Source organism: Macaca fascicularis, chromosome 10 (assembly GCF_037993035.2).
Source record: "Macaca fascicularis isolate 582-1 chromosome 10, T2T-MFA8v1.1".
Taxonomy (NCBI): domain Eukaryota; kingdom Metazoa; phylum Chordata; class Mammalia; order Primates; family Cercopithecidae; genus Macaca; species Macaca fascicularis.
The window spans coordinates 91,329,168-91,352,577 of NC_088384.1; the positions used below are offsets into that span (position 1 = coordinate 91,329,168).

Genomic DNA, 23,410 nt, shown 5'->3' on the forward strand with positions numbered 1-23,410 from the left:
AGTGCGTTTGAGCGCAAAAGAGGGACTCGACCCCGGGCTCCGGGGCGGGACTCCGCGAACGTCCCCGGCCAATCCCGCCCTAGCGCCTCTAGGCCCCGCCCCGCGCAGGCGGACGGACTGCGCCCCAGAAGCCTCCAAGGCGCCCAGGCCGGGAGGACGCTGGGAACCCGCTGCCCCGCCCCAGGCCCACCCAGGCAAGGACCTGCAACCTCCATCCACTTTAGTCAAAGACTGCCCTGAAGCCAGATGCCCCAGAGCTCTTACGGGGTCCTCACCTGGCTCAGGGGAAAATCGGAACAGACTTTCAAGGCCAGAGAAGATGGGGCAGAAGTCGGGTGAAAATTGAGAACTAGATCGGGCACGGTGGCTCATGCATGTAATCCCAACAGTTTGGGAGGCCGAGGCGGTGGGTCACTTTGAGCTCAGGAGTATCAGACCAGCCTGGGCAACATAGTGAGACTTCGTTTCTACAAAAAAACAAAAACAAAACAAAACAAACAAAAAACCAAAAACAAAAAACAAGGCGGGAGGATCGCTTGAGCCATCATTGCATCACAACACTCCTGCCTGAATGACAGGCAGAGAATGCCTCAAAAAGAAAAAAGGAGGCCGGGCGCGGTGGCTCAAGCCTGTAATCCCAGCACTTTTGGAGGCCGAGACGGGCGGATCACGAGGTCAGGAGATCGAGACCATCCTGGCTAACACGGTGAAACCCCGTCTCGACTAAAAAATACAAAAAACTAGCCGGGCGAGGTGGCGGGCGCCTGTAGTCCCAGCTACTCGGGAGGCTGAGGCAGGAGAATGGCGGGAACCCAGGAGGCAGAGCTTGCAGTGAGCCGAGATCTGGTCACTGCGCTCCAGCCTGGGCGACAGAGCAAGACTCCGTCTCAAAAAAAAAAAAGAAAAAAGGAGAACTGTAGTGGACAGAGTTTCTTGCCCCAGGATGAAGCCTCCCATCCTGATGATGGTGGAGAAGGGAATGGTGTGTGTGGAGGTAGTGAACTAGATTGGGTGTGCGTTGTGTCCATCCCACCCTATCTTCCCAGAATGCTGGAACAACTGGAGAGTGCGGGGACTGTACACAGGCTGAGGGCCCCAAACATCACATTCAGAATGGCCCGGAGGGAACTGCACTTTAATGGGGTGGCACAGGACAGCAGAACCCTCAGCCAGCAGCCACAGGGCCTGCCAGCCAGCACAACAGAGCAGGTTTCTGCAGTAATGATAGATCCAGGAGATAAGCACAGGTGGAAAAGGGTTGGGTGCCCAGCCACTCAGTCCCAGTGAGCTCTCTGCCACCTCCCTGCCAGCATCCGGTGCAGATTGGGCGGAGTGCAAAGAAGGTGCCATAGTCCAGAGCCAGGAGCCCATGGAACAACTTGGAAGGTGACTCAGGTGAGGCTGAAGAGAAAGGAAAGCTCACGGTCAGTAGCTGTTTCACAGAACCCACCTCACTCTCAAGGTACCTGCCTCAGCCCTCACCCCCAGACCAGCTCTGAAAAGCTGCTCAAGCAGCTACTGGTCTAGTATACTAGCCCTGAAAAGCCACAAAGACGAGGATTAGCAGTTGCTCAATAAATATGTTTTGAATATCATGGTGAATTGAAAAAAAAATGTGATGGCTCTATCTACTCAGCGGTGTGCAGATATGCTCTCACACTCGAGAAGCTATCAGAACAAACTGGTAGGCTCACATTCTAGATGACATCTTTTCCCCATACTCTCAAAATGCAAGTTAACCCCCAACACTGAGCAGAAGGAAGGAGAGACCCCAGGTACCTATCAATGAGGGAATCCCGCATGCTGGTGGCAATGGTGCTAGGCTGGGCTTCATTCAGCTTGAAGACACTCTCCACCACTGACAGCTCTGTGCTGGTTGTGTCCAGGCCACAGAAGGCACACCAGTCATTCACCACCATCCCAGCAGCAATCACCTCACTGCCTCGGTTCACAGTCCCCGCCTGCCAAGGGATGGGCTCAATGTGAGTCACGGCACCAAAGTCTCTCCCTCCTCAATGAGGACTCTCCCCAAACCCTGCTCCTCCCTGACCTGCAGCCCCAGTCTCAAACTGCAGCAGGTAATGACCCAGACTCCCAAACACTGGGCGAAAGGATCTGCCTCAGCAGGAGGCGGGGTTCAGAGGACAGGAATGCTTACCACAAGGGGGACCTGAAGAAGAGAGGACAGCTCATCCTGGTCTTCGATTGAAGTCTTGGGATGCACCAGCCCTCCCTGATTGCTGAAGACACAGTAACTTCCTACTAGCACCTGGTCGGCCACTGTCTGTCTGAAGACTTCCACCTTGAGCACATCTGCCAGAATTTCTTCTGTCTCCTATCAGTCAAAGGTATTGTGTTTAGGGCCCACTTACAGCCCCAGCACCCGGGCCTTGGCTCCCTGAGCCCCTTATTTCTCCTATGTACCTCATATGAAAGCCTCACCCAGAGAAAGGAGGAAGTACAGCTTAGAGCAGAGTCAAAGCCAGCTGTGAAGCCCCTAAAATTCATGCATGCCCTGAACAGCTGGAGGCTGGTCTCGATGTCACTGTTTTCCCCTCTCACCCACACTCAAAAGTTCAACAGTCGATCACCTATCCTGGCCCAGGCTGCAGGACTGAATGGTTCAATCCTGAAGGATTCATACCCTCCCCAGCTTCTTTCTGACACTTGGTAAGGCCTCTGTTATCACTATTCCAATGAATACCTGAAACTCAAGGGCCCATACAGAAAAACCACAGGAGAGACCCCTAATTCTTGCCTGTTAGGAAAGAACAGTGGCTAACCACTGACAGGGATGGCCCTGTGACTCTTGGGGCAAGTTGGGCTGCCTCACCCTGTCCAAGTCTGGGTGGACCAAGGCCACGTAGTCATTGCAGGTGGTGACATTGCCCAAGGCTGAGAGCCGCTCCTCCACCCGCCGAATTTGCACTGTGTCTGGGAGGCTGTTGCGAATATGTTGCAGCTCCTGGTCAGTGGTATTGTTGGGCACCAGGAGACCGTGCCTGTTCCCTGGAGAAACCCAAATTAGAGGGTGAGACAAAGGTGAACCATGAATACACAAGATGCCTGCTGAGCCCTAGCGGCTGAGGATACCACCCAGCCCAGCCCAATCAGCTTTCCCAGGAAAGCTTTAGGCCCAGAGCCCAGCCCTCCAACCCACTGATCTGGACAACACCCAGGGCAGGCCAGAGACCACCCAGGAATCTCAATAAATCCCGCCTACTTCACCATCATCAACTGGAGGGGAGTTGAACTAACAGGAAGAGCTCCTGGCATTACTTGTATATTTTGCTACTTAAAAACTGAGCTAATGCTACACACATAGCAGAATGGCTAGATTATTATTATTTTTTTGAGACAGTCTCACTCTGTCACCCAGGCTGGATACAGTGGTGCGATCTCGGCTCACCGCAACTTCCGCCTCCTGGGTTCAGGTGATTCTCTTGCTTCAGCCTCCTGAATAGTTGGAATTACAAGTGCATGCCACCACACCTGGCTAATTTTTTGTGTTTTTGTAGAGACGAGGTTTCACTATGGCTGGTCTCAAACTCCTACCCTCAGGTGATCCGCCCACCTCGACCTCCCAAAGTGCTAGGATTACAGATGTGAGCCACCGCCCCCAACCAGAATGACTAAAATTTTTACAAGTCATCAATTCCAAGTGTTGGCAAAGATATATGGAGCAACTGAACTCTCATACTGAGACAGGAGTGTAAGTTGGTCAACCACTTCAGATAATTATCTGGCATCACCTGCAACTACTACTAGTCACATAACCTGTGACTCTACCATGCCACTCTTAGGTATAATATACCCAGTAGAAATATGTAGATGCGTTCACTAAAAAAACATAGCAGCACTTTTTTTTTTTTTTTTTTTGAGATGGAATCTTGCTCTGCACCCAGGCTGGAGTGCAGTGGCGCGATCTTGGCTCACTGCAAGTTCTACCTCCCAGGTTCACGTCATTCTCCTGCCTCAGCCTCCTGAGTAGCTAGGACTACAGGCACCCGCCACCACACCCGGCTAATTTTTTTGTATCTTTAGTAGAGACAGGGTTTCACTGTGTTAGCCAGGATGGTCTCAATCTCCTGACCTCATGATCCGCTGGCCTTGGCCTCCCAAAGTGTTGGGATTACAGGCGTGAGCCACCGCGCCCGGCCATTAGCACTATTCCTAATAGACCAAAGTGAAAACTGCCCAAATGCACTGTCAATGGAATGGATGAATACGCTGTGATATACTTACACAAAACACACCACACAGCAACAAGAATGAACAATCTACAAATACACACCAATGAATTTCTGAATTTCAGGTCACTCCCATCATAAAATACACAAGGACTAAGCTAAAATCTCCCTTGTTGTCAGAACTTGCTTCAAGTCCTAAGGGCATGGTTAGAGATCAGAGTACTTTAACTGAATAGGAAAATACTTTGAGGTCACTAGGCTTAAATTTTTTTTTTTTTTTTTTTTTTTTTTGAGACAGAGTTTCGCTCGTATTGCCCAGGCTGAAATGCAATGGCACAATCTTGGCTCACCACAACCTGCACCTCCCGAGTTCAAGCAATTCTCCCGCCTCAGCCTCCCAAGTAGCTAGGATTACAGGTATGCACCACCACACCCAGCTATTTTTTGTATTTTTAGTAGAGATGGGGTTTCTCCATGTTGGTCAGGTTGGTCTCAAACTGCTGACCTCAGGTGATCCACCTGCCTCGGCCTCCCAAACGGCCTTAAGATTTTTAAAAATTAAAGTAAAAGTAAAAAAAAAAATAAACAGACTTCTAAAAGTGACCTCAATGAGCAGAATTAAGAAACAACAGGCAGCAGTAATGGAAGACAGATCCAGCTTAAAGAAAGGACCAGCTGGGCGTGGTGGCGCATGCCTGTAATCCCAGGACTTTGGGAGGCCAAGGTGGGAGGATCACCTGAGGTCAGGAGTTCAAGATCAGCCTGGCCAACATGGTGAAACTCTATCTCTACTAAAAACACACAAAAATTAGCCAGGTGTGGTGGGGTGCGCCTGTAATCCCAGTTACTTAGGAGGCTGAGGCAGGAGAATCACTTGAACGGAGTGTTGCAGTGAGCCAAGATCGTGCCATTGCACTCCAGCCCGGGCAACAAGAGTGAAAACCCCGTCTCAAAAAAATAATAATAAAAAGAGAGGACCAACGACCAGAATTAACAGTGCTGACAGGTAGGAAGGTAGGGTAGAGATGTGGTAAAGGGAATTTAAGATTTCAACAAAACTGAGCAGGATGACCGCAAATCTTAGCTAATCTTTAGAGAGACAGAAATGAATGCTTACAAAGAGAAAGCACCTTGCTCACAGTCAGTGACAGGGAGAGATGAGATACAAATCCTCGGCTGGGTACAGTGGCTCTCGCCTGTAATCCCTACACTTTAAGAGACCAAGGTAAGAAGATCACTTGAGCCCAGGAGGTCAAGGCCAGGCTGGGCAACACAGGGAGGCCGCGTCTCTACTAAAAATCTAAAAAATTAGCCAGGTGTGGCAGCACGTGCCTGTGGCCCTAGCTACTTGGTAGGCTGAGTTGGGAGGATCACTTGAGCCTAGATCTTGCCACTGCACTCCAGCCTGGGTGAAAGAGCAAAAATCTTGTCTCAAAAAAAAAAAAAAAAAAAAAAAAAACAGATAAAAATCCTCCTCCACACTAAGAACTAGGTGTGGAATTTAGTGAGTCACTTAGGACAAGTCTCAGCTTCCTCATCAGTCGAGCTAGGCCAGTAATTCCTACCTTTCAGTGTCTTTGTGAAGAAGGAATGAGAACAGGAGTGAAAGCACTTTACGTTGTTATTACTATTATCCAGCAGCCTTTGCTAGAAGGTTGCCCCCCATCTCCTGACATTTGGCCTGAGAGATTCTACAGTGCCCAGAGATTAAATAGAGGATACCCTGGGAATCCCTAGGTCACGCCGAGTTCCCTCCGGGGGTGTAATTAATGGTGCTTGGAGACCACTCCCTCCCTTGGCGTCCTCCACCTGCCTTACCCACACACATGCGCCCGATGATGCGGCAGCCGGCGATAGACGCGTGCACCACGGGGATGGTATCGGAGAGCTCGCCCTCGAACACACTGTAGGGACATGGACTCGGTGGTCGCGGGACAGAGGGGCCGGCACCCTCACCCTGCCGGAGCTCTTGACTCCTGCGCACCCTTCCCCGCCACCGCGAGCCCTGGGGCTCCCGCCGCACCTGTAAAAGTTCTCTGAACCTCCAATCGCCACCAGACAGTAGGTGTTGGTGAGCTTGGCAAAGCAGCCGATCTCACAGTTGTTCTCGAAAGACGCTCGGACCGCCATGAGGCCTAGGGGCGGCGGAGCCGGGAGTTCAAGGCCAGCAGATCGTTTCCCAAGTATCCCGGCCTCCGCCCCTCAGGCCCCGCCGCGACCCCGCCCCTCTCGGCCTCCCGGCCCCTCCGCCCTCGGGTCCCGCCCACTGGGCCCCCACCAGACCCTCCGGCCCTGAATCCTCCGGCCCCACCTCTCCCGACCCAGGACCGGAGCTGACCCTCCCAGACTCCCTCACACCAGCTCACCAACTATCCACTAGCTCCGCACGCGACGACTGTACCTTGGACTCCCTAAAAAGGTTTCCGTTTCCACTTCCGCCCAGGGAGACTTCCGGGAGAGCCTGGCACGCCCCGCCACGCATCCAGCCCCTCTACCTTCGGCCTCCGGGGGACTCTATGGTCGCGAGAAGTCTGGGCGCGACCCCGCCTGGCCCCACCCCCAGCCTGCTCGCGCTCATTCATTCATTATTCATTCCGAAGCTTTTTAGGAGCTGTCATCGACCTAGACCTCCGGCTGGTCGGATGTGAGGCATGAGGGAGAGGAGGGGCCAGGAGTGTCTCGCAGAAGAAGGGTTGATGATGTAGGTATTGATCGAAATGAAGCCGGAGGAAGGGCAGGTTTGGGGAAAGTGATGAGTCCAGCTATGCCTTGAGGGACAGAAGTCCGTGTCTGGAATCCAGCAGGGGAGTGGAGAGCTGAGGAAAGAGATGAGGGGCTGAAGACTAGAAGAGACTACACATGGAGAGAGTTCCAGGAGGGAGAAGTGCGGCCAGACCAAGGCTGGAGAAGGAGGCGCAGCCAAAGAGGGAAAGGCCGCCAAGCTGCAGGTGCTGGAGAGAGGGGAGGACTGAGGAAGAAGGGGCTCAGGAAAAGGCTGGAAAGGGGTCCAGGGTGGGTAAGGATGTAGATGCTGGTTGGCTTCCACGATGTGCCTCTCGCATGGGCTCTGTCATTCACTCAACAGCCAACTTCTGTCCCCGGGATAGTGATGGGGGCCAAGGGCCCTGCTGCACACTTGGACAGGATGAGCTTGGCCCATGTTTTGTAGAATCTGCAAAAGCCCCAGGTTCTCTCAAAATGTCACAGTGGTAGCTTGGAGCCCCTGGACTCCCCCAATTCCTCCTTAGGCATTCACCCTCCTCCAGGGGGCTCCCCATAATTGGCCTGAATGGTGCCCTTCCCATTCCCCTAACGTGCCCCTCCCATAACTCCTCAAAGTTCAGGATACACCAGGCACTGTGGGTTATAATAAAGTCTGCCTTTATTGATGTGTATCATGTTTACTGTCCCGGGCAAGTGGTGAGTTCAGGAAAATGGCCCACAACCTGTCACAGCCTGTACTTCAAGAGACACTCAGCAAGATGATGACGACGACAATGATGATGATGATGATGATGATGATGATGATGATGGTGTGTGTGTGGGGGGGGGAGGTGTGTATCGACATACTCTGCTCCTCCTCCCTCGTTCACGTCAGATCCACTCAGTCCTCTCTAGGGTGTCTCTTCACCTGATTCCCTCTACCAAAAATTTTTATAACTCTCTCCTCCCTCTGTCCAAAACCTCCCCATCCTTCAAGGCCTGGCTCAAAGACCACCTCCATCTCCTCTAAGAAACTTTTCTGACTACTCCACCTTCTCCATGACTCTCTGCCCTTTGTTTTCTAACACCCTTTGTCACTGGTTAACCTTTAACTTGTTATGGCTCTGACCCCTTCTCCAGCAGCTTGTGCATTTCATCTCTGTCCCCAGGTCTGAGTCGACCCACCTGTCAGCTCTATGGTATGCCCAGCACAGGGCTGGAAACACAGCCTAGATTCAAGAATATACTGGTCTGTGTGTGTGTGTGTGTGTGTGTTTACACAAGAATCTTGAGCCCAGAGAGTGCGTCTGACCTGGGCTTCTAGACACCTCCCTTCCCCAGTCTGGGACCTGAGCAAGTCCAGAGTCTCGGTGGACAGAGGAGGGGCCTGCCCTTGCCAGTGCACCCCCACGCCAGTCCTTTGGCTAGGACTCAAAGCGGCTTCGGAGCTGCTTGAACTTGGACTTGTTGTACTTAGTGATGAGGTCCAGTTTGCTGTGACCCAGGGTCAGCCGTTTCTCATCCCTGACCAGGTCACTGTTACCACCGTTGAGATGGCCACCCTTGGGAGCCCCAGGCTCGGGTGCCTGCCTGGCACCTTGCAACTGATGATACTTGGTGATGAGGTCCAGCTTGCTGTGGCCCAGGGTTAGCCGTTTCTCATCCCCAGACCCCACTCCAGTCGTGCGAGCAGGGCTTGGTATTGGAAGACCATTAGGCCCAGGCCCCTCACCCCGGAATGGGCCGAACTTTGTGATGAGGTCCAGCTGGCTGTGTCCCAGGGTCTGCCGCCGCTCATCTGGACCCTGTCTGGCAGGTCTGACTGAGGAGTTGGTTTCAAGGGGCACTCTGGAGCCCTGGGCCTTGGGGTACTGCACCAGGAGGTCTGATTGGCCATGGCTATGGTTTAGGGACATCCTCCTGTCCTCCAGGGCCCGATCACCAGGTCTGAGGGAACCTGACTCAGAGGCACCACCAGTACCCAGGGCTCGGGACAGAAGATCCAGCTGGCTGTTGGCCTGGCTTGGGGACAACCTCCTGTCCTCTGGGGCCTGCTCGCCAGCCCGAAGGGGGCTTGAGTTGGGGGTAACCCCAGAGTCAGGGTCTCTCACTTCTCGGGCTCTGGGGAAGGGGACAAGGAGATCCAGCTGGCCACGGCTCTGACTTGGAGATGCCTTCTTCTCCTTCTCCTCCACTGTCTCCAGGGCTGTGCCAGGTACCCATCGACCCCGCAGGGGGCTGGGCTCTTGGCTTCCTGGGAGCCCATTCTCTGGGAACCGGGACATAGCTGGGACACCCCAATGGAACTGGAGGAGGGGCCGGGAGCGAGGAAGCAGAGGGGACCCCACTGCCAAGGTCAAGGGGCTGGCACTATTATGGTTGAGGGCAGGGGAGGACTGGGACCACGGGTATGATCCTAGCTTGCCCAGGTTGGCCCTATAGAGCCCAGGAGGGGAGCCATGGTTAGGGTCTGACAGTTGGCGATGCAGGGAGGGCTGGCCATGGGCCTCATGGCGGGCGGGACCCAGAGACGAGGACCCCATGCCCACGTCACTGCAATCACCACCTCCTGGTAGAGCGAGGCAGGAGGAGAGACCCGTAAGTGGTGACCGCTTGATGCTGCTGAGGCTGGTGCTGGAGGGCGGGGACGATGTGGGGCTTGGGATGCCAGGCCTGAAGGCTAGGGCCACGGGGGGAGGACGCAGTGCCCGGGGAGACAGCGGGTCCTCACCGCTGCAGAAGCCTTCCACAGGCCGCGACTCGGCGTACAGGCAGCGGAACTCCCGGTCAAAGTCTTCCACGATGCGGCCCCTGAGCTGCAGCACCATGCTAGTGTGGGCCTGGTTGCAAAGCCAGGTGAAGCTGGGGGCAGAGGGACAGGGGGGTCAGGAGGCAAAGTGCAGGACCCTGGGTGTTGGCAGGAGTCACAGCCAGAGGTGCATACCTGGTCCAGCATGCTGGACCCAAACCCCACCACCACGAGGGCTCACAGCAAGGGGCAGAGCTCTGACTCCAGAGTCTGTGCTTGCCCTAGCCCTGCTTAGTGGGCCTGGGCACATGGCTGCCCTCAGGGCCCTAACTTCCCCATCTGTAAAATGGACTTGTGGGAGGTTCCCTGAAGTCACTCCAGTTCCAATGTGCAATAGTCATTTTCTATGCCAAGGGTATTAAAGTCATCATTCCCCTAGAGTGAGCTCCTCCAGGGCCGACCTGCCCCCAACACCCTCCCCTGAGCCTGGCATGATGCCTGGCACATGGCAGGTGCTCAGTCTGTGTCCGAAGGGATGGACGAGTGGAGGGAAGCTCAGAGCTGCCAGCCAGTGGTGCAGTCCCAGGCCCCCCTCGCCTCCTCGCGCCTGCTCACCTGTAGCTGCCTGCCACCACCTGCTCACAGTCGATGAGGACGAACTTCTCCAGGGCCTGCCCCGTGAAGCGGCGGCCAGCCTTGCTGCAATATGTGTCCCCACACATGCTCCGCACACGCATGTTCTAGGTGTAAGTAGGTTGGGGGTGACCTTGAGAGAGTGAGGCTCAAGACATGTCTCTGCCCCGTGGGGTCTCCAACCCCAGACAGCTAAGGGAACCTACCCCCAACTCCCACTGCCCCCCCAGTGCTGAGTGGCCACCCACTGGCTCCCCCGCCCTCCCTGACTCCCCATCCGCACCCCTGGTTACTGGCCCTGGTCCTCACTGACCGGCAGGTGCCCCCCATTGAGGTCCATCTTGTAACACATCTCCAGGAAGTGCCTCAGGTGCTCCTGGGCCAGGAGCAGGTACACAGGGACACCACGCCGGCTCGAGGCCTCCATGAGGTCACACAGAAGCTCCATGTCAGTGAATATGTCCATCACCACAGCCACTACCTGGGCAGGGGGAGGTGCATGAAAGCTCAGCGCTGCCCAGGGCACTCCCCACATCCAGCCAAGCCTGGGGCAGGAACCCGGGCCCCGGGAAAAGAGCACCGGACTGAAAATCAGGAGGCCAGAGCCTTCAAGAGAAAGTGAACAGGAAGGGCTCTTAGGAGTGACCTAGCCCAGGGCTTCTTAACTTGGGCACAGGGAGATTTGACTGTCTTCTTCTTTTTTTTAAGAGTCAGTGTCTGTCTCACTCTGTCGCCCAGGCTGGAGTGCAGTGGCATGATCATAGCTCTCTTCTGCCTAGAACTCCCAGGCTCAAGCAATCCTCCCAACTCAGCCCCCCAAGTAGCTGGTATTATAGGCATGTGCCACTATGCCTGGCTAATTTTTTTTTTTTTTTTGAGACAGCATCTCACTCTGTTGTCCAGGCTTGAGTGCAGTGGTGCAATCTTGGCTCACTGCAACCTCTGCCTTCTGGGTTCAAGTAATTCTCATGCCTTAGCCTCTCAAGTAGCTGGAATTTCAGGCACTTGCCACCATGCCCAGCTAATTTTCTGTATTTTTAGTAGAGACGGGGTTTCACCATGTTGGCCAGGCTGGTCTCGAACTCCTGACCTCAGGTGATCTGCCCGCCTCAGCCTCCCAAAGTGCTGTAATTACAGGCATGAGCCACTGTGCCTGTCCCTGGATAATTTTTTTTTTTTCCTTTGAGACGGAGTCTCGCACTGTCACCTGTGCAGTGGCACGATCTCGGCTCCTGGGTTCAAGTGATTCTCCTGCCTCAGCCTTCCAAGTAGCTGGGATTACAGGTGCCTGCCACCATGCCCAGCTAATTTTTTGTATTTTTAGTAGAGACGGGTTTTCATGATGTTGGCCAGGCTGATCTCAAACTCCTGACCTTGTGATCTGCCCGCCTCGGCCTCCCAAAGTGCTGGAATTACAGGCATGAGCCACCGCACCTGGCCGCTAATTTTTTTTTTATTCTAATTTTTTGTAGAGATGTGGGTCTCACTATGTTGCCCAAGCTAGTCTTGAACTCCTGGCCTCAAGCAGTCCTCCCACCTCAGCCTCCCAAAGCACTGAGATTACAGTAAAATCCCAGCCCAGATTTGACTGTCTTGAACCCCTAGCTGTTTGAAAGCATTTGTGTGCATCTTTAGGTTCACCGAGTGTTTATCTGTCTTCAGATTCTCAAAGATGACTGTGGATCGACTGTGCTAGTCCAACACCCCCTCTGCACTGAGCCCCAGATGGGACAGCAGTGACAAGCAGAACCCAGGCCCCAATTCCCAGGCAAGTTCCTTCCACTCCCCCCACTAACTCCAGCCCAGCTCTGCCCCAGGGACTGTCTGTCTGAGGCTCCCTTCTCCAGGGTCAGAGCTACAAGCCACTTACTGGGGTCTTCACTGCCCTTTCCCAGCCCTGCCTCAGTTTCCCTGTGAAGCCACAGAGATCTGGTGTGACCCCTTACACTGCAGACTCCCTTATTTGCACCCATGCCAAATGGATCCAAGTTTTCCGCTCAGTTGAGGACTGGGCTGGGGCTTGTGCCTCTAAAAGGGCTGCCTCTAAAAGGCCCCTGAAACCCTCCTGGCACCTCCCAGCCCCCAGCTGGCCTTTCTTCCCATGGCATATATCTGCTATGAGAATCTCTTCTCCCAGGCAGGGCCGAGAGGCAGGAGTTACAGAGCATAGCACTCCAGCTCTGGGGTCAGAAAGAACTGGGTTCAAACCTGGACTCTACCACTTCCTGGTGACACAGCTTTGGGTGAGTAGCTTCACCTCTGGAAACCTCAACTTCCTCAGCTGTTAAATGGAGATAATGATAGCCATGTCTCAGAGCTACGGGGAATTAAATGTGAAAATGCTCAAGACATAACAGAGCTCTATAAACATTGGGCTGCAGGGCAACGCAGCATTTCCCAAGGTCACTAGGAGTCATGACAGCCCAGTACACAAGCCTGGCTCCTGGCCCAGGACAGAGGGGTCTAAATGGGGGCTGAGAAAGTGAGGCACTGGGGGATGCCCTAGTTCACAGCACAGGCCTGGCCAGAGTAGGGGGACAAGGACAGGCAGGAAAGATCAAAGAGGCAGGGGTGAGGATGACGACAGCAGCAGCCGCACTAATAACCCCATTCCCGATGCCAATCAGTCCTGGCCGTCCCCTGCCTGGGGCACAGGCAGGCTTGCCAGGAAGCTCTGGAAGTACCGGTGGGATCCCAGTATACTGGCTTCCCATCTCTGCAGCAGGAGCCTAACTCTACCTCAAACCCAGCCAGGGGTCATCTTGTCCATTCCCCTAGAGAAGGAGGCCAGGGCTTCAGAAGTGAAGCTGTGCTTGTGTGTGGCCAGAGCCTTTCTGGGTGCTGACCACCCCCACCTGCCCTCCCAATTCTCTTTCTCCTGAGGTCCTGCTCCCCATCACTGAGCCCAGCATCCTCCTCTCCTCTTTCCTCCTTGGTTCCAAAGCCTAGCCCTCGAGGACATGCCAAAGAGGCCCACATGCCGGCCCCCTCCCCTACTTCAGGCCCAGCTGCAGATGTGGTGCAGGAGGGTGGGGGGCAACTGGGGACCTGAGCCAGCAAGGAAGGCTGGACTGCTCCCCAGGACCTAAGTCAGAGAGCCCCTGTCTCCCCGAGCCCTGAACTCTATGTCACCATACGGACCTCCCTGGGCAAGTCCCAAGCCCCTCTCTGGCCTCAGTTTCTTCTTCTGTAAGTTAAGGAAGTGACTCGGATGTTCCCCAAGGTTGGAGTTCTTAGTGTGGGGATCATAAAACTTTCTGAGAAACTGATAAGGCAGTGGAGCATCTTCCAAGGTAAAGATATCTGCAGCGAGGACTCCTCCCTCCAACCTGCACCACTTGGTGTGCATTTCAGAAGGTTGTGGAGTCCCTGATGCCCATGCCCTGTTCTAGGCTCATCCATACTATTCCTAGGGACCAAGCATTGCCAAGGTAAATATGGGATGCCCCCCTTTTAGGAGTTTGCGATCTAATAGTGCCAGAGGTGCTGGTCCTCATTCTGCCCCTAAGTCACTGCGTCGCCTTGGCTGGTCCCTTCCCTCTCTGGGCCTCAGTTTCCTCCTCTGTGAGCTGAGCGATGGAGAGATGAGGCCCTTACCGTGCGGGCCTGGCTGAAGAGGAAGCGCAGCAAGTCCTTGATGTTCTTGGCCTTGTCCCTCTGGAAGTGGACCACGGCCTGGGTGGGGCTGAAGCCCGTGGCCTGTGGCACCTCGGGCCAGCCCAGGTCCAGGTCCGGGGGGTCTATGTCAGAGGCCATGGGGAAGTAAGTGCCTGAGGTGACTTCGGAGAGCAGACTGAGGCGGTCTGGCCCCGAGGCCTCCTGCCCCTGGGCCTCGCTGAGGTCAGGGCCCCCGCGCACATGGCTGGTCATGTAGTCCACATCCAGGGCGCTCAGGAAGGGCAGCTCCCGCTCCTCGGAGATGACCCGCAGGTAGGCAGCCTCACCCCGCTCCAGGAGGGCGTCGGCCGCCAGCCGGGCCGCCTCGCTGTGCCGCAGCACCAGCGGTGAGCTCTCCCGCCACCACGGCCGCTTCAGCTCCTCCACCCGGCCCCGCAGGGGTCCCGCCATGCCCTGGGCTCCCAGGCTCCCAGGCCCTGGGCTTCCGAATATGCCTGCCCAGCGGCTGCCTCACCCGCCAGCAGGGCCCATGGCCCGCACGCTGGGCTGGCTGCAGCAGGAAGAGGAGACCGGCAGAACCACCTCCTGCCCGCCCGCTCGCTCGCTGTGTGTGTGGCGGGCCCCCAAACTGTTGCCACCCTAAATCCGAGCCACGCTCCGCCCTATTGCCCCTGGCCTCTGGAACCTGTCAGGCCAGCCCCACCTGTCTGCCTGTGTTGGGACTCGCCTGCCCAGGGAAGCGGCAATGCCAGGCTCTCGGTGCACACTCCTGCCTCCCTCTATTCCTCCCCAGCAACGCAGCCCCATCCCTACCAGGCTCTGAGCAAGTCTCCAAATGCTGACTTCCTGGGACCCACAGAGGTTGAATTATAGCCAAGAGGGGCCCAGGCGGCTCAGGAACACACATGCACACACACACACACTGCAGGTGGGTGAGCCACTCAAGACACCCAGGAAAAGACATGAACACACACGCAGACGGACACACTGACAACTGACGGATACACAGATATGGAGTGTGGGCTGACACAGGCCGACCACACACTTTAATCACATCGACTTGCATAAACTCACCCAAACGCCGATTTACAGACTGGCCATGGCCCCCCACAACACATACCATAGTGGATAGCACATGCCTTGGCTCAAGTCTGCAAGGCCCTAAATGAGAGCTGAACAAGCATCACGTGGAATATCCAAGGACATCAATGCCTGTCTGTTCCCCAGCCAGTCCTCTTTTTGCTCCCATAATCGTCCTGCCACTCTCCACCATCTTAACTGTGGTGCTCACAGCCCCCTGGCTCTCTCCCACCCCCACTCAGAGCTGTCATTCAAGAACCTAAGGCAGTGGCTCTCACCCTGACCCCAGGGGTGGTGAGAGGTGATGAAATGCAGACCCCCGGGCCCCACCCTCCTGGAGATTCTCATCCACAAGGTGTCCATAGGCTTCTGGAGATTGTCTTTTTTCTTTTTTCTTTTTCTTTTTGAGATAGGGTCTTGCTCTGTCACCCAGGCTGGAGTGCAGTGGCACAATCACAGCTCACTACAGCTTTGCCTCAGTTTCTCTGGGCTCAAGTGATCTTCCCACCTCAGCCTCCTGAGTAGCTGGGATTACAGGTGCATGTTACCATGCTCAGCTAATTTTTGAATTTTTTAAAGAGATGGGATCTCACTATGTTGTCCAGGCTGATCTTGAACTCCTGGCCTCAAGCAATCTTCCTGTCTCAGCCTCCCAAAGTGCTGGGATTATAGGTGTAAGCCACCACACCTGGCCATTTTTCTTTTTCAATTGAGACGTGATCTTGCTCTGTCACCCAGGCTAGAGAGAGCAGTGGTGTGATCATAGCTTACTGTAACCTTGAATTCCTGGGTCTTTTAACAAGTGCCCAGTGCACTGTGGGCAGTGGGCTAAGGCCCACCCCTCAGACATGCTGTCCCAGATGGCTGTGCTTGCAACACCCTTAACTCCAGGGATGTTCTTGGCCTGGTGGTGGCCAGACCCCAGCCTTCCTCCCCTCCTCCAGGGCTGAGTATGAAAATGGTTGAAAGTTTGTTTCAGAGAATGGGTGAACACACTGCAAGGTCAGTAGGCAAACAGGGCAGGCAGATTTCTGACCTCTGCCCCAGCAAAGACTGAAGTCCCGGAGCATGCACTGTGTGTCCTTTGGAGGACGCTGAGCAGCTTTGCTCTGGGGAACGGGGTGAGCAGGTGGCAGCTGCAGGTGGGGAGCCAGGCTAGGCAGAAGCAGTCACCACCTTTCCACAGAGGCGTGAGGTCCAGCGAGGACGGCGGGAAGTGCAGAAGAGCTAAAGCCGTGTCTCGCAGCCCTGTTTAGCACTGAGCGCACTTGGTTCGTCTGGTCTGCGATCGTGTCCGGAACACAGGGTCTTCTGTGTCCAAAGAACTTGACACACGTATAGTGGGAGGGAGCTGGGTGGGATTTAGAGGTTCCCGAGTTGAACTGAGCCCTAGGACCAAAGATGAATGGGGCTAGGGCTGTGTCTTTGAGGACCCTATAAGTGAAGGAACTGGGGGAGCATGGGGGAGCCACAGGTCAGGAGTTATGACCCACACTATCCCATCCCAGGTGCAGGAGCACCGGGCACTCCAAGGAGGCCCTTCCCAGGGGATGAGGAGGCTGCAAGAGGGGCAGAAGGTTGAGTAAACAAAGCCAGACCGTGGGAGGGTAATGAGTTGTGGGGGTATCTGAGGTGGCAGGGCCATCATTAGGGCCTTATCTCCAGGCCCTTGTTTGAAGGGGAGGATCAACCAGGGTCTTATCTGGGTGGGAGAAGTGCTCCCGGGAGGGAGGGAGGCAAGTTTGCATGTCACTGAGTTAGTTGTGTTTATCCTGCAGTGTTTATACATACACTTCAGGTACATATCTTTGGCTCCGTATCTTTTAATTGTGGTAAAATACACATAACATTTGCCTTTAAAAAAGAATTCATGGCTGGACGCGGTGGCTCATGCCTATAATCCCAGCAGTTTGGGAGGCCGAGGTGGGCGGATCAGCTGAAGTTGGGAGTTCAAGACCAGCCTAACCAACATGGTGAAACCCCATCTCTAATAAAAATACAAAAATTAGGTGGGTGTGGTGGCAGGCGCCCATAATCCCAGCTACTTGGGAGGCTGAGGCAGGAGAATCGCTTGAACCCAGGAGGCACAGGTAGAGGTGAGCCAAGATTACGCCACTGCACTCCAGCCTCAAGTGATGCTCTTGCCTCTGCCTCCTAAAGTGTTGAGATTACAGGTGTGAGCCACTGCACGAAGCCAAAATCTGCTATTGTAACCATTTTTAAGTGGTACACTTCAAGTGTCATGAGTCCATTCACACTATGGTGTAACCCTCGCCACCATCCATCTCTAGAACTCTTTTCACTTTGCAAAACTAGAGCTCTGTACCCACTAAACATGAACTCCCCATTTCTCCCTCCCCTACCCCCCGGCACCCACTATTCTGTTTCCTGTCTCTATGAATTTGACTCCTCTAGATACCTCATTTAAGTGGAATCATACGGTTTTGTCCTTTTGTGACTGGCTCATTTCACGTAGCTTCACATCTTCAAGTTCCTCCACGTTGTAGTGTATGTCGGAATCTCCTTCCACTTCAGGCTGAATAATATCCCATTGCATGTGTGGAGCACATTTAGCTCATCCGTTCCTCCTCAGATGGATGCCTGAGTTGCTTCCACCTTTCGGCTGTTGTTAATAAGGCACAGGTGTACAAATTTGGCTCTGTATTTTTGTATACTTCCCCCCAGGCCCAGGTTTGTACTAAATTCCTTTTTTATACATAAGAAACCACCGAATATTGGCAATTTCATATGGTTTGACTAAATATATACACCTGTACCTGTGCATAACTGTACCTGCGCTTGTATGTGTGTGCACGTCCTGTCTGTGATGTTTGTGTGCCTGCGTGGCGCAGCAGTGTGCGTGGACCTGTGTGTGCACGTGTGTCTGGGCGGCGGGATAGTCCTTGTGTCGGACTCTGCGTTGCGGTACTGGGGCTGTGGACAGAGAGCACAACGGAGAGGGGCAGGGGTGGGAAGACTTGGTTGAAGGGCAAAGGGTTCCAGTGGATCCCAGACATCATGATAATGCTTGCGTGCAAATCAAATCAAATCCCCCAGGGCTGAGGGACCAGCTGCCCCTCCCTAGGCAGCCCTCCCTGTGAGCTGAGTTGGTCAAGGGCAATGGGAGGGCAGACAGGTGGCTCCTGGCCTTGGGGCTGGGCCTAGAGGTGGTGGCCAAGGGTGATGGGAATCATCCAGACAGACCCAAGCCCTGTCCCTGGCTGCAGTGTGTCAGGCGCAGGCCCCTTAATGACTGTAATTAAGAGGAAGGAAACTGTTTTCCTGTACAGAAGGTGTGTCAGGCGCCTGCCTGGCATCACTCAGCTGTCCCAGGAGCCACTTAGCCTTGTCTGTTGTCTCTCACAAGCCAAGTGGTGTCTGGGCAGGCGATGTCGTGTGGGGTAGGGGGAGCAGAGGCTGGGTTGCAGCCCTCCAGGTGCAGGCTGCTCTGAGGCCAGTGCTGCCACATACCTTTCCTCTGGCGCCCCGGGTCAGGAGAGACAGAGTTTCCGCAGAGGAGCAGCTGGGACTGGTAAGGGAGCCAGAGTGCGCCCAAATCCCTTGAATCAAGGCAAAGCAACCTAACAGCCAGAGATGCAAAAGCGGACAATGCTGAGGAGTCCCTGAGGCTGGCTTGAGCCAGGGAGCAAAGGGTGAGAAAGATTTCAGGGTGCAGAGTGGTAAGTGGAGCGTTCCTGGCTGGAGGAAGAGGGCAAGGACATGCCCAGGGAAGGCAGGTGGGGGCCGTGGTACAGGGGAAGATGCTAATAGGAAGGTTAGAGCCACACTAGGAAGAGCTTGAGGGCCTTCTAAGGTGCTGGGTTCTTACCTAGAGATGATGGTACAGAGGCTGGGAAGACTCCAGAGCACATCCTGGGATAACTGAGAAACAGCTCCAATGGCGAGAGTGGGCCAAAGCACCAGAAACAACCCGCATTGGTTGAACCCAGTGTGGTTCACTGTTCACTGAGTGCGACACAGGTCTCAGGAGGTCACCATTCTGAACTCTTATCTCATCCTGATACCCCATGGGCTATTGTGCCACTGGACTGAGTCAGACCCCGGAGAGGAACACAGGCTCTGCCACTTAATGGGGGAGCCGAACAATCAGAACTTCTCTGAGTCACAGTGGCTGACTCTACACGTAGAGCGGGACCCACGCCACCTCCTTCACAGGGTTATTGTGAGGAATATATGGGCTCAGCTACGCCAAGTGCCTGGCTGAGAGCAGCTGTGGTTGCTCAGTACACGCTGAAGTCCAGAGCTTTCCCAGTTGTGAAAGGACAGGGGCTCGATGAAGGCCTGAAAGCTCAGAAAGCCACCAGGGGAGCCCTCTTGGTCAGTCTCTGGACCCTTCTAGACCAAAGGCTGGTGCCAAGGCCAACATGGTCCCAGCCGCGTCAGTGGGGTGTGGCCAGTCACCGCTGCCTCTGAGATCTGGCCTTTCGTCCCATCCCTGCTCACAGGAGGCGGGGTGTCTGTCTGTCTGTCTCCTGTGTTTTATTTCTTCATTTGTTCTGAAATTGGGAGAGGAAGAAAGAGATACATCTGCTGACTCCTGGAGCCCCGTTATTGAGGCAGCCTCCCCTTCCCACCCCCTCTCCCTCTGTCCAATCCTTCCAACATGGATTTAGTGTCCACCTTCAGCCAGCAGGTGACCCAAAGATGAGTAAGAGTTTGTCTCTGCCCTGGAGGAGCTCACAGTTCAGTGGGGAAGACAGACTCATAAATAATTATAAACCACGGATTAGGCTGAGGTATAAACCAAGCGCCTGGGGTTTACAGCTGGGACCCATTGCGGAACCTCAGAGGAGCCATGGTCCCACCTCCCGCCCCTTCAAGCAAGGCACAGCGCAGTGGCAGGCCCTCTCCCAAATGGGAGGTGAATGCTGTTCCTGGCCACAGGGAAAGAAAAAAAGAGGAAGAGCACCCAGCCCAGGCCCATGGGTGCTGGTTCCTGACTGAAACCTGCAGTGAGGCCTGGCAGGGCCTCAGCCCCCCCCGTCCAACGCGCTGGCTGGGCGGGAGGTCTCCAGGCACTTCTGGCGCTATCGCTGTAGTCCATCACTTGTTGATGCCATGGGGTGGTGCTTGGAGGTCCCTTCCTGGAAATTCTCCAGCCAGGGTCTCCAGGATCTTTTCTCCTTATTCTCCCCTCCACACGGAAAAGGGAAGTCAGTGGCCTGGTCAGGGTCTGGGTCCTAGGCTCACCAATGTTGCTCCAGGGAAGTCCCCTGGAAGCCACAGAGAACCTGATGGGGGAGCGGGGAAGGCCGGGGTCAGGGGCCTGAGGTCTGGCCTCCCCCTCTCTAAGGCCAAGCCCCGTGGATAGGGTCGGTGAGGCATGGTGGGTGCAGTGGACAGACTAGAAGTGGGAACCAGGGCAATAGGTACAGGAGGGCTGCTCCCAGGGGAAGAGTTCAAGCACTCCTGCCAGCTCCACTTCCCTCCCACTCCACCCCCACGGCTGATAAACTCTAGATCGAGACCACCTGGCATGAGCTCTCCTTTCCCTCTCAGCCCTCTCCTCAGAAACTCCTTTTCCCCCATCTGTCCTCCCAATCACTGGTCTCAGGAAAGGATTCCTTCACCACCTCCAAAGCCAGGCCCTGTTCTCAAGATCAGGCTTCCATTTCCAGAAGGATCTCATCGGAGTCCCTAAACTCATGGGAAGTTCCCTACTCCACTAAGTGCTTAGCTCATCAGAGTCCTCCCTGCCCCAAACACATCTTCAGCACGTTCCTGCAAATCCCCTCGTTTCACCCCCTCTTCTGCCTCCTCCCAGTTTCCCTCCCTTTCTTCTCAGCATGCTGCCCTGAGTTTCCTCCTAGAAGCTCTCCTCTTCCCTGGCTCCACAGTCTACCTTCTGCACTGGTGCCTGCTCTTCCTGCCATCTCCTGTGAGTGCTCCTTGCACTCCCAACCCAGACTCGAGGTTGCCCTCACCTTCAGGGGCTCATCAACTTCAGGATTTCTTTCTTTCTTCCTATTTGCTTTTTTTTTTTTTTTTTTTTGAGATGGAGTCTCGCTCTGTCACCCAGGCTGGAGTGCAGTGACGCGATCTCGGCTCACTGCAAGCTCCGCCTCCTGGGTTCGCGCCATTCTCCTGCCTCAGCCTCTCCAGTAGCTGGGACTACAGGCGCCCACTACTGCGCCCAGCCAATTTTTTTTGTATCTTTTTTAAGTAGAGATGGGGTTTCACCGTGTTAGCCAGGATGGTCTCAATCTCCTGACCTGGTGATCCGCCCGCCTCAGCCTCCCAAATTGCTGGGATTACAGGCATGAGCCACCGCACCCGGCCTTCAACTTCAGGATTTCTAAACCCAAGACAAGGCCAACATCCTTCGTCCCCGAGGTCAATCCTAAGGTTCACCAAGGTCCTTCCTGCCCCATGCCCTTGCCCTCCCTGGAGCATCTCTAGCATCTGAAGTCCATCTGCCACCAGACTAGCTCCCCACAGATGCAACCAAGGTGCACCAAAAGCAATGGAGTGGAACCCAGAAAAAATGACTGTTCAGCTTTTGCTGCAGGGTCAGCTTGCACCAGCAAGCGGATTCTTCTCAGTGAGCCTATTTCCCTATTGCATCATGGATGCAGCAATCCCTGCCCTGCCTAGTTCAGAGAGTGTCGTAATTTTCACTTGAAAAAACACAGCACATGGCGGGGCACGGTGGCTCACACCTGTAATCCCAGCACTTTGGGAGGCTGAGGTGGGCGGATCACCTGAGGTCAGGAGTTCAAGACCAGCCTGATCAACATGGCAAAACCCCGTCTTTACTAAAAATACAAAAAAATTTAGCAGGGCGTGGTGGTGGGTGCCTGTAATTCCAGCTACTCAGGAGGTTGAGGCAGGGGGATCACTTGAACCTGGGAGGCGGAGGTTGGAGGTTGCAGTGAGCTGAGATCACACCATTGCCCTCCAGCCTAGGCAACAGGAGCAAAACTCCATCTCAAAAAAGAAAAAAAGAAAAGAAGACACAACACAGAGAGGATTCTTCTGCCAGAAGTCACCATCTCTGGGCCCCAGTGAGCTCCATGACTGCACCCTCTTCAGGCTCCACGTTATGCCTCAAGTCCTGGTGAGTTTTTTCTCGGAAGTGTCTCTGGGGTTTGAGCTTCCCTTTGAATTCCATTTGTCACCCCCAGCATCTCAAGCCCAGATGGCTAAACTCCCTTCCTGACAGAGCCAATCCATCCTGGTACCACTGTCTCTCCACTGCCATCACGCCCCAGTCTTTACCAAGAATGCGCACAGTGGCTCCCTGATGCCTGGCAGCTGATGTGTGATCTGTGCTACCCCTACTCATGGTCCCTCCTGACCTCTGCAACCCTTCCTTCCCTTAGCAGCTAACTCAACAGTCTGAAGAGCTTCCTGTTCTGTGCCTTCACCTGGACAGCTAGTCCTCAATTCCCGTTTTCCCACCTCCTTAAGCAGTGGACTGGGTCAGAGCCACCATACAGGGTACATCTGGGCATTTCCCTCCTGGAACACGAGCTTAAGAATCCTCACCTGCAAGGCAGCGAGTGAGGTGACAAGTGAAAATACCAAGCAAGCCTGGCACGGAGGAAAAACTCAAAAGATGCCGGCTGAAGTGCGGCCTGGGCTTCAACCGCAGTTTAAGATTCACCCCGTCTTGTATAGCATCGCTATTTCTCATCGGAAGAAGGAAAGGAAAGGAAAGGCAAGGGAAAGGAAAGGGAGAAGAGAAGAGAAGAGAGGAGAAGAGATAACACAGAGAGGATTCTTCTTTTCTAAAGAGGATTCTTCTGCCAGACGTCGCCATCTCTGGGCCCCAGTGAGCTCCGTGACAGCACCCTCTTCAGGCTCCACCCTCTTCAGACCCCCACGGGGGTCTGTCGTGGGCTGGAACACTCTTGGCTATTTCTCATCGGAAGAAATAGCGATGATTGATTTTTTCAAATTTTTAGGTAAAACATAAATCTTAGTGGCACTGTTCACTACATTGTTCAGTGCTTCTCATTTGAAAACCTCTATAATACAGTCTTCTTTGAAGAGTAAGATGTATGTTTCTTCTGATGAGTAAGTACACTTCCTTTTCTGTGACAATGGGAACTCTATAACCTTAGGGCTTTCCACTTTCCACCTTTGACCAGGAAGCTCAGAGCAAGACCTCATACTCAGTTGCAAATCTCCTGGCTGACCTGGGGGAGGGAGGCAGTGTGACATGAGGACAAAGCAGGGGCCCCGGGGTCTGTCGTGGGCTGGAGCACTCTTGGCCCCTTCGTACCCTCGATCACTCTCTCTAGGCCCCTCTTAAGCTTCAGTTCCCTCACTTGTGTTAAAGGGATAATAAAAATGATGAGGATAACACCTGTTTTACCTGATTGTTGTGAGACAATGCATTTACAGCATTTTATAAAATTTTTAAAAAGGCATATGAAAGTTGCTCATTAGCAGTCCAGGTTTTCTAACATAA

The 23,410-nt window shown here is 54.3% G+C and overlaps 2 protein-coding genes across 11 annotated transcripts; both read right to left on the minus strand.

Annotated features, from left to right (window-relative positions):
- Positions 1 to 987: 987 nt before the first annotated feature.
- EIF6 (eukaryotic translation initiation factor 6) lies at positions 988 to 6,852 on the minus strand. 10 transcript variants are annotated; one of them, XM_074005167.1, is made up of 7 exons: positions 6,592 to 6,621; positions 6,214 to 6,325; positions 6,009 to 6,094; positions 2,834 to 3,009; positions 2,159 to 2,335; positions 1,780 to 1,961; positions 1,117 to 1,401 (listed from the first exon to the last, which is right to left on the minus strand). In XM_074005167.1, exons 2-7 carry the CDS (start codon positions 6,318 to 6,320, stop codon positions 1,392 to 1,394), a joined length of 738 nt encoding a protein of 245 aa, XP_073861268.1. In that variant the 5' UTR covers positions 6,321 to 6,325; positions 6,592 to 6,621; the 3' UTR covers positions 1,117 to 1,391. The 10 variants fall into 10 exon arrangements, with proteins under 10 accessions (XP_015313466.3, XP_005568871.3, XP_015313465.3 ...); XM_005568815.5 differs by having other exon boundaries at positions 6,557 to 6,615; XM_074005166.1 differs by having other exon boundaries at positions 6,529 to 6,615.
- Positions 6,853 to 7,554: 702 nt separating this feature from the next.
- FAM83C (family with sequence similarity 83 member C) lies at positions 7,555 to 22,105 on the minus strand. Its single transcript, XM_005568822.5, has 10 exons — positions 21,984 to 22,105; positions 20,185 to 20,225; positions 18,445 to 18,554; positions 17,767 to 17,907; positions 17,414 to 17,509; positions 14,886 to 14,986; positions 13,873 to 14,398; positions 10,589 to 10,756; positions 10,258 to 10,382; positions 7,555 to 9,755 (listed from the first exon to the last, which is right to left on the minus strand). Exons 1-10 carry the CDS (start codon positions 22,103 to 22,105, stop codon positions 8,318 to 8,320), a joined length of 2,868 nt encoding a protein of 955 aa, XP_005568879.3. The 3' UTR covers positions 7,555 to 8,317.
- Between the last annotated feature and the right edge of the window lie 1,305 nt (positions 22,106 to 23,410).

Bases quoted from the DNA above. Each gene is read 5' to 3' on its own strand.
- EIF6 (XM_074005165.1), bottom strand. From the start codon at position 6,672: ATGCGTGGCGGGGCGTGCCAGGCTCTCCCGGAAGTCTCCCTGGGCGGA. The intron at 6,326-6,591 runs GTACAGTCGTCG...CGCCGCCCCTAG, and splicing joins ACCTTTTTAGGGAGTCCAAG to GCCTCATGGCGGTCCGAGCG. The intron at 3,010-6,213 runs GTGCGGCGGGAG...GGGTTTCTCCAG, and splicing joins GGTTCAGAGAACTTTTACAG to GGAACAGGCACGGTCTCCTG.
- FAM83C (XM_005568822.5), bottom strand. From the start codon at position 22,105: ATGGAATTCAAAGGGAAGCTCAAACCCCAGAGACACTTCCGAGAAAAA. The intron at 18,555-20,184 runs GTGAGCCTAGGA...TCTGGCTGTTAG, and splicing joins ACTTCCCTGGAGCAACATTG to GTTGCTTTGCCTTGATTCAA. The intron at 17,510-17,766 runs GTACAGTTATGC...GATATTATTCAG, and splicing joins GCACACACATACAAGCGCAG to CCTGAAGTGGAAGGAGATTC.